Raw genomic sequence first — 12,248 nt, forward strand, 5'->3', positions numbered from 1 at the left:
GCCGCCGGCCCGGAGGTGGGCGCAGAGCAGCTGAGCCTTGGGCGGCGCTGGGGGTTGCCCCTTCCCCGGAGGGCTCGGAGGCCGTGGAGACGGAGGGGCTGCGCCCACGGGGGACCCCGGGTCGCCCTCCCACTCCTGCCAACTTTCCCGGCCCCGGGGCCGGAGGAGGGCGCCTTTCCTGGCGGGTCGCAAGCGCTACTTAAGGCGGCTCGGCCGGGCCGGCGGCCGTCAGTCGGAGCGCGCGGCGGCACCGCAGAGGCGGCGGCGGCGGGAGCCGGAGGAGGGGCATGGAGCCGCCGCGGGCCTGCTGAGCACCGGGCGCGGGGAGCCGGCGGCACGGTGAGCGCATCCCGGGGGCGGGCGGCGCCTCCCGCCTGCCGCGCCCCGGGGACGGCGGGGCTTCGGGCGGCCGGGGCTGCGGCCGCCCTCTGCCTCCAGGCGGCGGTCCCCGCGGCGCGTTCCCCGCCGAACCCTCCTCCCTTTCTTCCAGCATCCTGGGCTCCCGCAGCCTCTCCTTCTCCCTTCCTCCCTTGCGGCTCTTGTTTTGTGAATGAAGGGGGGGGGGGGGGGGAGTGCGAGGCCAGAGTGCCCCTCCCCCCACCCGCGCCCGCTGGGGCTTCGCACCTGCGGGGACACCCAGCTCGCCAGGGATCTGGTCCACGCAGCACATGTCTGTGAAATGCCCCCCGCCCCGCGCTTGCCGGTTAAGCGGGGTCCGAGGGCGCCCAGGCGGCAGCCGCGGAGCTCCAGCGGCCGGTGCAAGTTTCTGTACCGTCCGCGCGTGGGCCGGCCGCGGGGCGCACCTGTCAGCGGGGGAGGCTGCGAAGCTTGCAGCCCCTCAAAGTTTCCCGGCTGGGTGGGGAGGTGTGCGTCCTTGTCGGGAGGTTGTTCTTTCCTGCCGCTGTACGGGACAGCGATCTCCTGCGGCGTGCCCAGCCTCGTGCCCTTGAACCGGAGTGCAGTGCGCCTTAGCTAGCCTGGGTCGGGCTCTCTCGGATCTCCTCTGCGGGGATGGGGGAAGACGCCCCGGGTGTAAGATCACACTCTCTCGTCTACCGGCTTGGGGAAATACAGTCCCCGCTCTGCGCAGAGGACATCAACAAGAGCCCGCACCGGAGCCTGGCTGCGCCCAGGCTGTCCGGCTGCAGAACCTTCTTGGGCTTTCTGTGGGGAGGTGGGTACAAAGGTAGCGCCTCTTAATTCCTCAGTGGGAGGGGTCTGGCTCGCAGATGGAGGGGACTGGCAACTGCGGGGATGCAGCCTTTGTTTGCAGGCACTCTTTCGCCAAGGTACCTGGGGCCCTGGGAAGATGAGTCGGGCCTGGGCTGGCAGTTATTTCTTGGGTTTTCTGTTCCTTCTCTGCTGGGTCGTGGGAAACCGGCACGTGGGTGTGGCTGTGTGGCCGTAGCCAGCGGGGCGAAGCTCAGGCAGGGTGAGGAACGTGGCGAGAGCTTCCGTAGCTGCCTTGGACCTGACCGGACAGCCTCGGGAACTGCACCGAGGCGGGGCGCCAGGGCGCAGGTTGCTGGGCTGCCCACGGCACCTCCTGTCCCTTCCCAGAACGTGGCGGGCAGCGGGGCCCGCAGCGTCCCTCACGCTGCAGCTCTGGAGGGGGACCGGGCAGGGGTCGTCCGCCTAGGGCTCCCTAAGCTGGGTGTGTGCAGGGAGAGCCGGGAGCAAGCATGCTGCGGCTCCCGGGCTTGTGGGGCAGAGCCCAGAGGCCAGGCTTCCCGGAGAGGCCAAGCTGCCAAGAGCTCTTTCCAATCTATATTGCTGGAAGAATGCTTTTGCGGATTTAAGCGGAGACTGTTTCTCACCCACTCTATGTGAGGGGTGTCCCTGGCAGCCAAGTCTGTTCCTGTTGGGATGGGGCCCGCCCGGTTTCAGGGAGACCATAGCTGAAGCAGGCTTGGAAGTGAGAGGTCATTGTCTGAGACAAGGGTGGAAATGGATTCTTCAGATGAGACAGGTACCAAAGAGTCAGCGGTGGAGGGCAGCCTCTCTTTACCCTCCCTGCTTCATCATACCCTCTTCCACCTGGGAAGCCCTTGAGGGCTAATATGCATCCATTTTTAGGGAAATTACCTGAGATCTGAGAAGATTAGCTAATGAGCTTCACTCATTAGTGCGCCTCCAGGGACGGGGATACTGAGTCTTTGGGCAAGGTCAGGTAGCCAGGAGGCGGGGGGGGGGGGGGGGGGGGGGGGGGGACGGGGGGTGTCCAACCCTTGGTCTCTGATGCCAAGTCCTGGGCTCCGCTCATTAAAGCACAGCTGTTCCCAGGGCAGGTGCTAGGAACCCCAACTTAGGAATCTGCACTGCTGGCCTGGGCGGCTGGGCAGGGGACATGTGGAGAGCCTACCGGGGCACTAGGACCAAGTGGGCGGGGCTCCCGCAGCCATCTCCGCAGCGCTTGCAGCAGCTCTCTCTGGCTCTCTGCTGGGCTGGCAGCAGAGTGCCCACGCTCCCACTCTGACCTCCCCCTCTCCCGTCAGTCGGTTTACCTCCTGGCCTTTTCTCCTGCCTCTCAACTAAAACAAACAACAACAAAACTAGTAACAAAGCAAAATGGAAATAATTTGTGTCTGTCAGCTCCACACCCCTTTTACGTTCCCTGCTCCCGGCTCTCCATGGGCCTTTAGCTATGCTGTTACAGAGGAACAGGCCCCTTACTAGAGTGCACCGCCCCTCGAGGTGGTGACTTCGGGCCCAGGGCTGCCTCCAGACCCCTCCCCTCCCACGCCGTCTATGGAGCTGTCTCCTCTGGGCCCTGTGTCCCCATCAAGAGCTTTGGCTCAGGCAGGTCACAGTCTACCAGATCCCGGGGACTAGCCTACGTTAGCCTTTGGTTTGTCTATGAACAATGCTATTTTACTTCCCTCACATGACAGCATGCTGCGGGGTTAGTAGCATAACACATTCTACAAGTCAAAAAGCAGCAAAGGGATCAGATAGAAATGGTGGAACTGGGACCTGCGCCCTAGCAGTTTACCTCTGAGTTTCCATATGTCTTAGCCAAGCTCAGTAAGTGATAATGGTTTTTACTGGTGGGTCATTTCTCTTGTGCTGGGACCATCTCTGAGAATGCTCTAGTTCTTTTGGTGGGAATGATGCCCCTGCCTGACCCACTGTCTCTTCTCTTCTGTTCTCAGATGCCGGTGCAGCTGGCTACAGCCCTGCGTGTGGTGGGCACCAGTCTGTTCGCCCTGGTGGTACTGGGGGGCATCCTGGCGGCCTATGTGACAGGCTACCAGTTTATCCACACAGAAAAGCACTACCTGTCCTTCGGCCTTTACGGTGCCATCCTGGGCCTACATCTGCTCATCCAGAGTCTGTTTGCCTTCCTGGAGCACCGGCGCATGCGCACAGCAGGGCGCCCGCTGAAGCTGCACTGCTCTCAGAGGCAACGCTCAGTGGCACTCTGCATCGCTGCCTACCAGGAGGACCCTGAGTACCTGCGCAAGTGCCTGCGCTCGGCTCAGCGCATCGCCTTCCCAAACCTCAAGGTGGTCATGGTAGTGGATGGCAACCGCCAGGAAGATGCCTACATGCTGGACATCTTCCATGAGGTGCTGGGTGGCACTGAGCAAGCTGGCTTCTTCGTGTGGCGTAGCAATTTCCATGAGGCAGGTGAAGGGGAGACGGAGGCCAGCCTGCAGGAAGGCATGGAGCGTGTGCGAGCCGTGGTGTGGGCCAGCACCTTCTCATGCATCATGCAGAAGTGGGGAGGCAAGCGTGAGGTCATGTATACAGCCTTCAAGGCCCTTGGCGACTCAGTGGACTACATCCAGGTAAGGCTCCCTCCCTAGAGTGTGTGCACAGGGCACATGGAGCCCTCTGGGCATCCCCTCCCCCAGCAACTTTTAGATCTGGTCTTGGTGTCCCAGCCATCCCTCCTCCCCCCTAAACAAGGCATAATGATTCTGAAGAAACGCCAGGGTTGACCAAACCTCGGCTGTGGTTCTGTCGTTAAGTGGGCAGACCAGACCACTGACCCGGTTCCCCATGGCAACAGCAGCAAAAGCTGCACAGCACTGACTTCACAGGGCACTGCAGGGCTGCTTCAAAGTCCATTCTAACCCTTCCATAGCTCGGCTGGCGAGTATCGCTCTGAGCACACAGCAAGGAGGTAAAACAGAAGTTTAGAGAATAACTTGCCTAATGTCAAAAGCTGGTAACAGTGCAGACCAGAATGTCAGCCAGGCAGCTTATCCGAGGCTGGTGTTAGCCCTTGTGACTAACTACTAGACACAGTGACTAAACAGCCTAAGAAGTTTGAAAAGGAGTCTAGAGCAATGGCTCCGCAGTTAGGAGCACTGGCCATTCTAGCGGACCCACCTTCAGTTCCCAGAACACACTGGCAGCCAACAACCTCTACAGCTTCAGTTCCAGACAATCTGACACTCTCTTTATTCCCTTTGCAGGCAATGCATGTGTGTGATGCAGATTTACATGTAGACAACACACCCATAATCATAAAACAATTTTTAATGATTTTTAGTCATTTTTAATGAGTAAAAGGACCCTGCTAAAAGCCACTCCATGTTGAGTTAGGACCACAAAGTCCCTTCTTCCTAGTGTGAAATTTGTGTCCGACACAGCAGCTAGAGGGACTCAGGTGTATGAATGTCCAACTTCCTTTTCCAGTGTTGGCACAGCTGGACTCTAAACAGATCCTGCCCAGATCCTGATCAAGTGGTCACGGGCACCAGCCTAGAAATTCTATTAGACCGGCATGATTTACGTCGCTTAAAATTTCAAATAGCAAACTGGAAAGAAGGGGAAAGATTACAAGTATACACTTTAGTACCAAGTAGAAACAGGCAGTTCAGCTGCCCAGGTTCTGGTGCAGAATTCCTCACGGCCTCTTGTGACTTCCACACTTACCAAAGGGTTCTGCCAACTGTTCAAAAACACCTCAAAGAACAGTGGCTGTTTTAATAGCCACTGTGCACTGTCTTCATGTTTAGTCCTTGAATGCTATTCAGTTTGGGGGCATTTTTGTTGGGTGGAGGTAGTGTTTTAAAGTTATCCTTGTATGTGAATTGACCTGTTTGTCTTTCCCCAATTTAATGGACCGAGGCATTTAAGGAGGATGTGACTAGAAGGGTGTTTGATCCAGCAGTTTACCTGGGGCTTTGGGGTCTTTGTGAAATTTCCCTTAGAACCCAAAAGCTTTTGGTCTTGAAAACTGCTCAGGCAACAGTAACTACATCACTCCAAGGAATCAGCCGTCCCTGGAAGCATGGGAGTCAACCAAACATGCTTTGCCCTCCCTGATCATCCGTGTATTCAAGGGGCCTTCACATCACACAAAGCCATGCTCTACACGCAAAGTCCTGAGCTACTACCTAAGGCAGGCCTGGGCTACAGACAGCCTTCCAAAAAAGCCCTGCTAAAGACACATCTGGCCCTCTGTAGGAAAAGGCCTTACCCAGACAGGGGGGGAAGCCCAGGTAGAAATTGCTCTTCCTTCCCCAAGTCTGCATATGCCGGACTTCCCTGGAGTGAATGAAGCAAAGGAGCATACAGAATGGGTTAGAGCTGCTCACTGAGCCCACACTAGCACCATTGAGCAGCAGGCCTTTAAACTGAGGAGGCTCCCTGAATCTGGCTGTAGGCTCTCTGGGACCTTCCCCAGCTCTAGTAGGACATAAGTCTGGTGGGGAGAAGAGAGGAAGTGGAACTGGTGCTGATGCCTATGCCAGTTCCCTCTAGCCTTCTGCTGCTTCTTTGTGCCACCCTGTCTTCTAACGTGCAGAGCCAGGAAGCCCCCGGCGCAGGAGGCAACCCTCTCAGCTGGCTAATGGGCTCTTACCTAGCAGTTTTGTTTATTTTTGGTTCTGAGGGCCTATGCCAGCAACTTTAGTAAAAGCTTTGACTGAACAGAATGAGTTCATCTGCTCTGAGAACAGTGACCAGGGCCCAGTTAGGTTAGTAAACCAATTTCCTACCCAATGGAATACCAAAGCTTTTTCAGTAACTTTAAAAAGCAGACAGAAAAGACTGATCATGGTGGCTCACACTTTTAATCCCAGCACTCAGGAGGCAGAGGTAGCCAGATCTCTGTGAGTTCAAGGCCAGCCTGGTTTACATAGCATTCTACCAGAGCTAGGGGTACACAGAGAAGCCCTGTCTCAAAGGAAGGAGGAAGGAAGGAAGGGAGGAAGGGAGGAAGGGAGCGCGCGCAGGTAGACTCAGTCTATCACAGGACTGTAGGTCCGTCGGGCCAGGGATTGAAATGAGAAGACTGCTAACAAACTGCCTATTGGATCCTCAGCAGCAGCCCTGACATCATCTGGCTCTCTTCTTAGCCTTGTGATCCCTCAACTGTCCACCAGTGTCCTTTCCCCTACGTCCCTTGTTTTCCCCTCTTCTTTTTTACCTAGCTTAGGGTGGTCTGCTGGACTGACTGAGTGCTCAGGCTCCTCAGGCAGTATGCCGCGTCCTGAAGCGGGAGGCTGCTTGAGTAGGCCCGCGAAGCTAACGGTACACTTCCCTGCAGGTGTGTGACTCTGACACCGTGCTGGACCCAGCCTGCACCATCGAGATGCTTCGAGTCTTGGAAGAAGATCCCCAAGTAGGGGGTGTTGGAGGAGATGTCCAAGTAAGATGTAACCAGGGGTCTCTTGGGGTTTGGAGCTGGACCTTTTGTTTCCAAACCCAGTAGGATATGCTGGATATTCATTTCAGTAGGAAATGAATCTCTTGATATACAGTTATCTGGAGAGAACTTTGCCTGATAGTTTTCGATGGTCTTCAAGGGGTTCACTTCACTGACTGCCCAATTCATTTCCTGCTCTTCTTAAACTTGAGGGAAGAGTTAGGAAACTTGAAGAGGGGGCTGAAAAGATGGCTCAGCTGTTAAGATCATGCTGCTCTTACAGATGGCCCAGATTCCGTCCCCAGCATCCACATGATGGCTCACCAAGGGCCACAGCTGCAATTCTAGGGGATCTGGTGCCCTCTTCTGGCCTACAAGGGCATACATGCCAGTGATGCACAGACATGCAGGCAGCGCCACACAGAAGTTAAATGAAAAACTTTTTTTTTTAAAGCCCTTGGATATTGAGGGACACAGGATGTGCCCTGCTACAGGTCTCAGAAAGCACTTCCTTTTGAGTTGACAGTGTAGCAGGTAGCTGTCAAGTTAGTTCCTTGAAAAGCCCATGCATTAGGGAACTCAGGCTAAGGAGCTGTAGGCAGTGTGCCAAGCACACAGCCAAGTTTGTGTTTGTTTGTTTTTGCCAGAGGACACCGCAGGCAGTATGTCATGCCCCAATGGCTTTCCAACTACCAAAGGAGCAAGACAGGCAGAGGGGTTTGGGGTTCTACTTCCTTCCCTAGCCCTGCCCTCTGCCACCACTAATGGCTCTCCTGATAAAGCACCGACTACTGCAGCCGTAACTGGGGCTCTGCAGGGGCCAGAGAGCGAGGTGTTAGAGGGCTATCCCAAGCTTCACTCCTCAGTTCTGGTAGTCCAGAACCAAGGACCAGGCATTTGAGCAATATGCTAGAGAACTCAGGATAGAAAAGCCTCAGATGAACATGGCATCTCTGTTCGCTTACAGATCCTCAACAAGTATGATTCGTGGATCTCCTTCCTGAGCAGTGTGAGGTACTGGATGGCCTTCAACGTGGAGCGGGCCTGCCAGTCCTACTTTGGCTGTGTCCAATGCATTAGTGGGCCTTTGGGCATGTACCGCAACAGCCTCCTTCAGCAATTCCTGGAGGACTGGTACCATCAGAAGTTCCTAGGCAGCAAGTGCAGCTTTGGGGATGATCGGCACCTCACCAACCGAGTCCTGAGTCTTGGCTACCGGACTAAGTATACAGCACGCTCTAAGTGCCTCACAGAGACCCCCACTAAGTACCTTCGATGGCTCAATCAGCAGACCCGCTGGAGCAAGTCTTACTTCCGGGAATGGCTCTATAACTCTCTGTGGTTCCATAAGCACCACCTCTGGATGACCTATGAATCAGTGGTCACGGGCTTCTTTCCTTTCTTCCTCATTGCCACAGTCATACAACTCTTCTACCGTGGCCGCATCTGGAACATTCTCCTCTTCCTGCTGACGGTGCAGCTAGTGGGCATTATCAAGGCTACATATGCCTGCTTCCTTCGAGGCAATGCAGAGATGATCTTCATGTCTCTTTACTCCCTTCTCTATATGTCCAGCCTCCTGCCAGCCAAGATCTTTGCCATTGCCACAATCAACAAGTCTGGCTGGGGCACTTCCGGCCGCAAAACCATTGTAGTGAACTTCATTGGCCTAATCCCGGTGTCCATCTGGGTGGCAGTTCTTCTAGGCGGATTAGCCTATACTGCTTATTGCCAGGACCTGTTCAGTGAGACTGAGCTAGCCTTCCTAGTCTCTGGGGCCATCCTGTATGGCTGCTACTGGGTGGCCCTCCTCATGCTGTACCTGGCCATTATTGCCCGGAGGTGTGGGAAGAAGCCAGAACAGTATAGCCTGGCTTTTGCTGAGGCGTAATAGAACCAAGGGAAGTGGGGAAAGTGCAATGGGTAAGGGAAGGAAGGGGAATGGAAAAGATGGGGTGGGAGGGAGGAGGGAGTGTTGTGCTCTAGTTTCATGGCTGAAAGGACAAATCTGAAGTGCAAAGAATAGTGGCTATGGTGTGGCCTGGGTAGCTCTGTTCAGCAGAAGCCTGACAGATTCTTCAGGCTCAGGACAGATGGCCTTGTATGGATCCAGGCTGCTTGTCTGCTTGCCCTTTCAGTCAGTGAACTCAGAAAAGATTTTACTTTCTTCTGGGAACGCTAAAGAAGCCAGAAGTGCGCTAAACCACGTGCCAAAGTCCATCCTGTGGTAACTTCTGGTACAGAAGCAAACAGTGACAGCCTGTAGGAAAGTGTCCTCCTAGCCCAAGTGAACACGATGAGGTGTAAAAGAAGTTCCTGTCAAATCTGACCAGCTAGTGACCCCTTTCCCCGACCTCCAATTAGCCATCAATGCATTAAGATTGTGCCTGAGATAATAAGGCTGGGAAGCCTGACTTTTGGTCAAAAAACAGGGTCTAAGAAATGGTGCTTTATGTAATATAGCCCACTCCACTCCACATCAAACTATCCCAGGGATGAGCCAAGCCACCACAAGTAAGTACTGAATTTGGTTTCTTTTTTGTTTTGGCGTTTTTTGGTGCATATTAAAAGGGAATGTTTAGCCAGGTGCTGTGGTACACACTTGTAGTCCCAGCACTTGGAACATACACCTAAGAGATCAGAGGTTCAAGGCCAGGCTAGGCTACCTGAGATCCTGTCTTACACATACACAGTTTGACAGGAGAATAAAAAAAACTGTCATGGTGCTGAAAACCATGGAGGCCTTGGACTGAATGTGTTCCAAACTGAAACCTGCTCGGACTTTTATTAAAAGGATCCCAAAGCTGTCAAAAGAGACCTTGCTGGACAGACGAAACGTTTTAGCCATTTACCAGGAAGATCAAACCCCGATGGGTTGTTCTGGCTCAACCCCAATGGTTGTTCATACCTGAATTCCTCTCAAATTCAGCTCTAATCTGAGCTCAGATATGAGATGTGCTACTCACTATTTCATTTCCTTCAAAGGCATGTAGTTCTTGCAAGTTGTTGCTTTCCAGAGGGGGCAGCAGTCACATCTTCATTTCCACAGGCAAATTTCTTCACGTGGTGATGAACACTCCTTCAAGACCTGTAAGGCTGCTCCCTACACACATGGAAGTAACAGCCTCTCTTCATACTGTTCATCAGCTTGGCACCAGCCATTACACTGGCAGCTGTTTAGCATGTGACTTTCTTGACAATCATCCCCAATGGAGACATTTTGGTGTTGTTCAAATGAACCAAGTTGGTCATCTTTGAGACCATCCATTCTCCTCAGTGGCTTCTCCAAGGAATTCTAGGCCACGTAGTAGATACTCTTCCATTTGCTGCTTCAGTCCAGAAACCAAACCAGGAGCTGAACTGGTCCAACAGCCTTCTGTTCTCTCACACCCCTCACGGCTGCTTGATTTTTCTGTTTCTTCTGAGGAGTGATGAGCTTTTTATATTGTTTTCAAACTAAGACCAGACTCCGCTTTGGATTTGAAACCTGGGATCATGACTAAGGCTTTGACTTTATAGGCTGCTTATACTTTTTCAAACATTTGTTCTCAGAGGGGCCAACACTGAGGTGGACAGAAGTGTACACAGGTGCTTCCTACAAAGGAATGAAGTGCACTCTGGACCGTGAAGGGCAATCCTTGGTAGTTCCCTTCTCATGAACACAAGGGCTTTCTGGGTGTAGCTAACAGTTGCCACAGCACACAGACCTCAAGTTTCTAATAAAACTCCCAGCTGAGGTCAAGCCCAATCCATGCTGGTTGGGAAGCAGCAGCCATTTGTCAAAGGTGTTTGCTCTGGGCCCTTCTGCTAAGAAGCGAACTCTTGAAGACTAGCATGGACGCAATCCAGTCAGTCAACCACAGGGCTCCCATATCACTAAGGGCTTTTCTTCAGCTTTTACTTGAACATTAGTACAGGACAGTGGACTCCGGATGAACGCTGACTGTCCCTACCATCAGCTCTTCTGCCTTGCACTGTGGGCAACTTTCTTCAGATTAAAAATGCAGGTACAGTAGTGAGCTCACAACATTTGACCTCGACTGGATTTCTAATTTATTTTATAAGTTTTTTTCTGCAGCAAAACTAAACTGGGTCTGCAGCTGTATCCCTGTTTCTTACAAGGGAAGAACCTTTATACAATTAGACTCATTTTGGTTTTTTTCCTCATTGACAACTTCAGCCGCTTTTGTATTACTTCTACAATTTGTAAACATATTTATTTTTACCTGTTTTCTTTTAAATAAGGAGGGAACTTTATTTAACATTAAGGATGGGGGGAATCAGAGGGGAGGTGGCTTTACTTAGGGATAATGTTCCTCTCATGCTCTTGACGCAGCCATTGAGCACAATGTACGGGCCTTTTGCTTCTTAAGCAAAGTAACAGTGCACAGAGGCGTGCAGCTGGAGCTCATCTTTTTCAGACAAGCTTCTTTATCCACTGCTCTACCTTCACCTTGCCCGTCCCCTTCCTGTAGAAGTAGTGGCATAGCTGCTGGAAATCCCTGATTTGAGTTTCTAGCCTAGCCCATCCATGGGCACAACCTTAATATCAGACTTAGGCCATCCTTATCCTTGAAGTGTTAGATGAAGCCATGGCAGTCCTGCTCTCTGTACTTAATGATCATCTTGTTCTTACTGCTGTACATGGCTAGGGGTGACTACACGGTAGAGTGACATTCTGTTCTGCAGTGTCCAGCAATGGGGCTATAACCAGCCATCTTTTACAAGAAGCTCCTTGTCCAGGAGTGGTGGAGGAAATTGAGAACTCTTGCTTCTACTAATACAGGCTCCCCATGCTCCAGTTCAACTTTCCCCGATTTATTTAGAAAGCACTCTGAGGACATGGTCCTTATTTAACTCAAAGTCCAGGCTACAAAACAAAATCATAGGTTGGAATTCCCCACAAAGTGTAGCAGGACCTCCTCTCGGGATGATCCTTCTCCGGCATCATAATCTCTACCCTTTTTCTCATTGCTCTTCCAGATGCTGTGGTAACTACAGGGGCCATAACCAATGTTCCCACCCCACCCCAGCTGCTTTAGCTCTGCTCGTGCTTCTGTAGCCCTGCATAGCTCCCCTGCTGTCATCCTTCTTGTTGATGTCCATATTCTCTACTCCAGCATCATCTGGAGTGTCATGGGGATACAGGCTGAAGATACTGGCTCCTGTTTCTCCAGGACCACCTATCCACTTTGCTCATCAGTATGAAACCTAAGTCTCCCCTCTGAGACTAATGCTCAGTACTTCTATCTCCTTGAGGACCTTCCCTTTCTGCTTAGTTACCTTAAAGGTTACCATCTCCTTAGGTAGGAGATACTTAGAGGTGAGCTGAGAACCTGCTGACCTTGTAGATGCAGGCTGACCTACTTCTCTGTCAATTCTCATTCACGAGGCTATTGGCAGTATTACCTTAATTTATATGAAGGTGTCTAGCTAGTTCCTCTCCAGTTCCCCATCTTATATGGCTAGCAAAGAGCAAAGTTTTTGCTATGCCAAGAACACCTGCAAAGGCAGCTGGTTAAGGCTACTTCCACAACTCCACATTCTTCTTGGCCATTTTTTTTAATCCTTTTTTTTTTTTAAAGGTTTTTTTGAGCAGGGTTTCTCTGTGTAGCCTTGGCTATCCTGGACTCACTCTGTAGCA

General features: G+C 52.6%; 1 protein-coding gene across 1 annotated transcript; it reads left to right on the plus strand.

Moving 5' to 3' along the window:
* Nucleotides 1-8,495, plus strand: Has3 (hyaluronan synthase 3). Its single transcript, XM_055620991.1, has 4 exons — nucleotides 1-15; nucleotides 3,153-3,791; nucleotides 6,506-6,607; nucleotides 7,572-8,495. The coding sequence occupies exons 2-4, from the start codon at nucleotides 3,153-3,155 to the stop codon at nucleotides 8,493-8,495; spliced, it is 1,665 nt and encodes a 554-aa protein (XP_055476966.1). The 5' UTR covers nucleotides 1-15.
* The last annotated feature ends 3,753 nt before the right edge of the window (nucleotides 8,496-12,248 follow it).

This window comes from Psammomys obesus, unplaced genomic scaffold, assembly GCF_907164565.1.
Source record: "Psammomys obesus unplaced genomic scaffold, mPsaObe1.curated_primary_1811, whole genome shotgun sequence".
NCBI classification, from domain to species: Eukaryota; Metazoa; Chordata; class Mammalia; order Rodentia; family Muridae; genus Psammomys; species Psammomys obesus.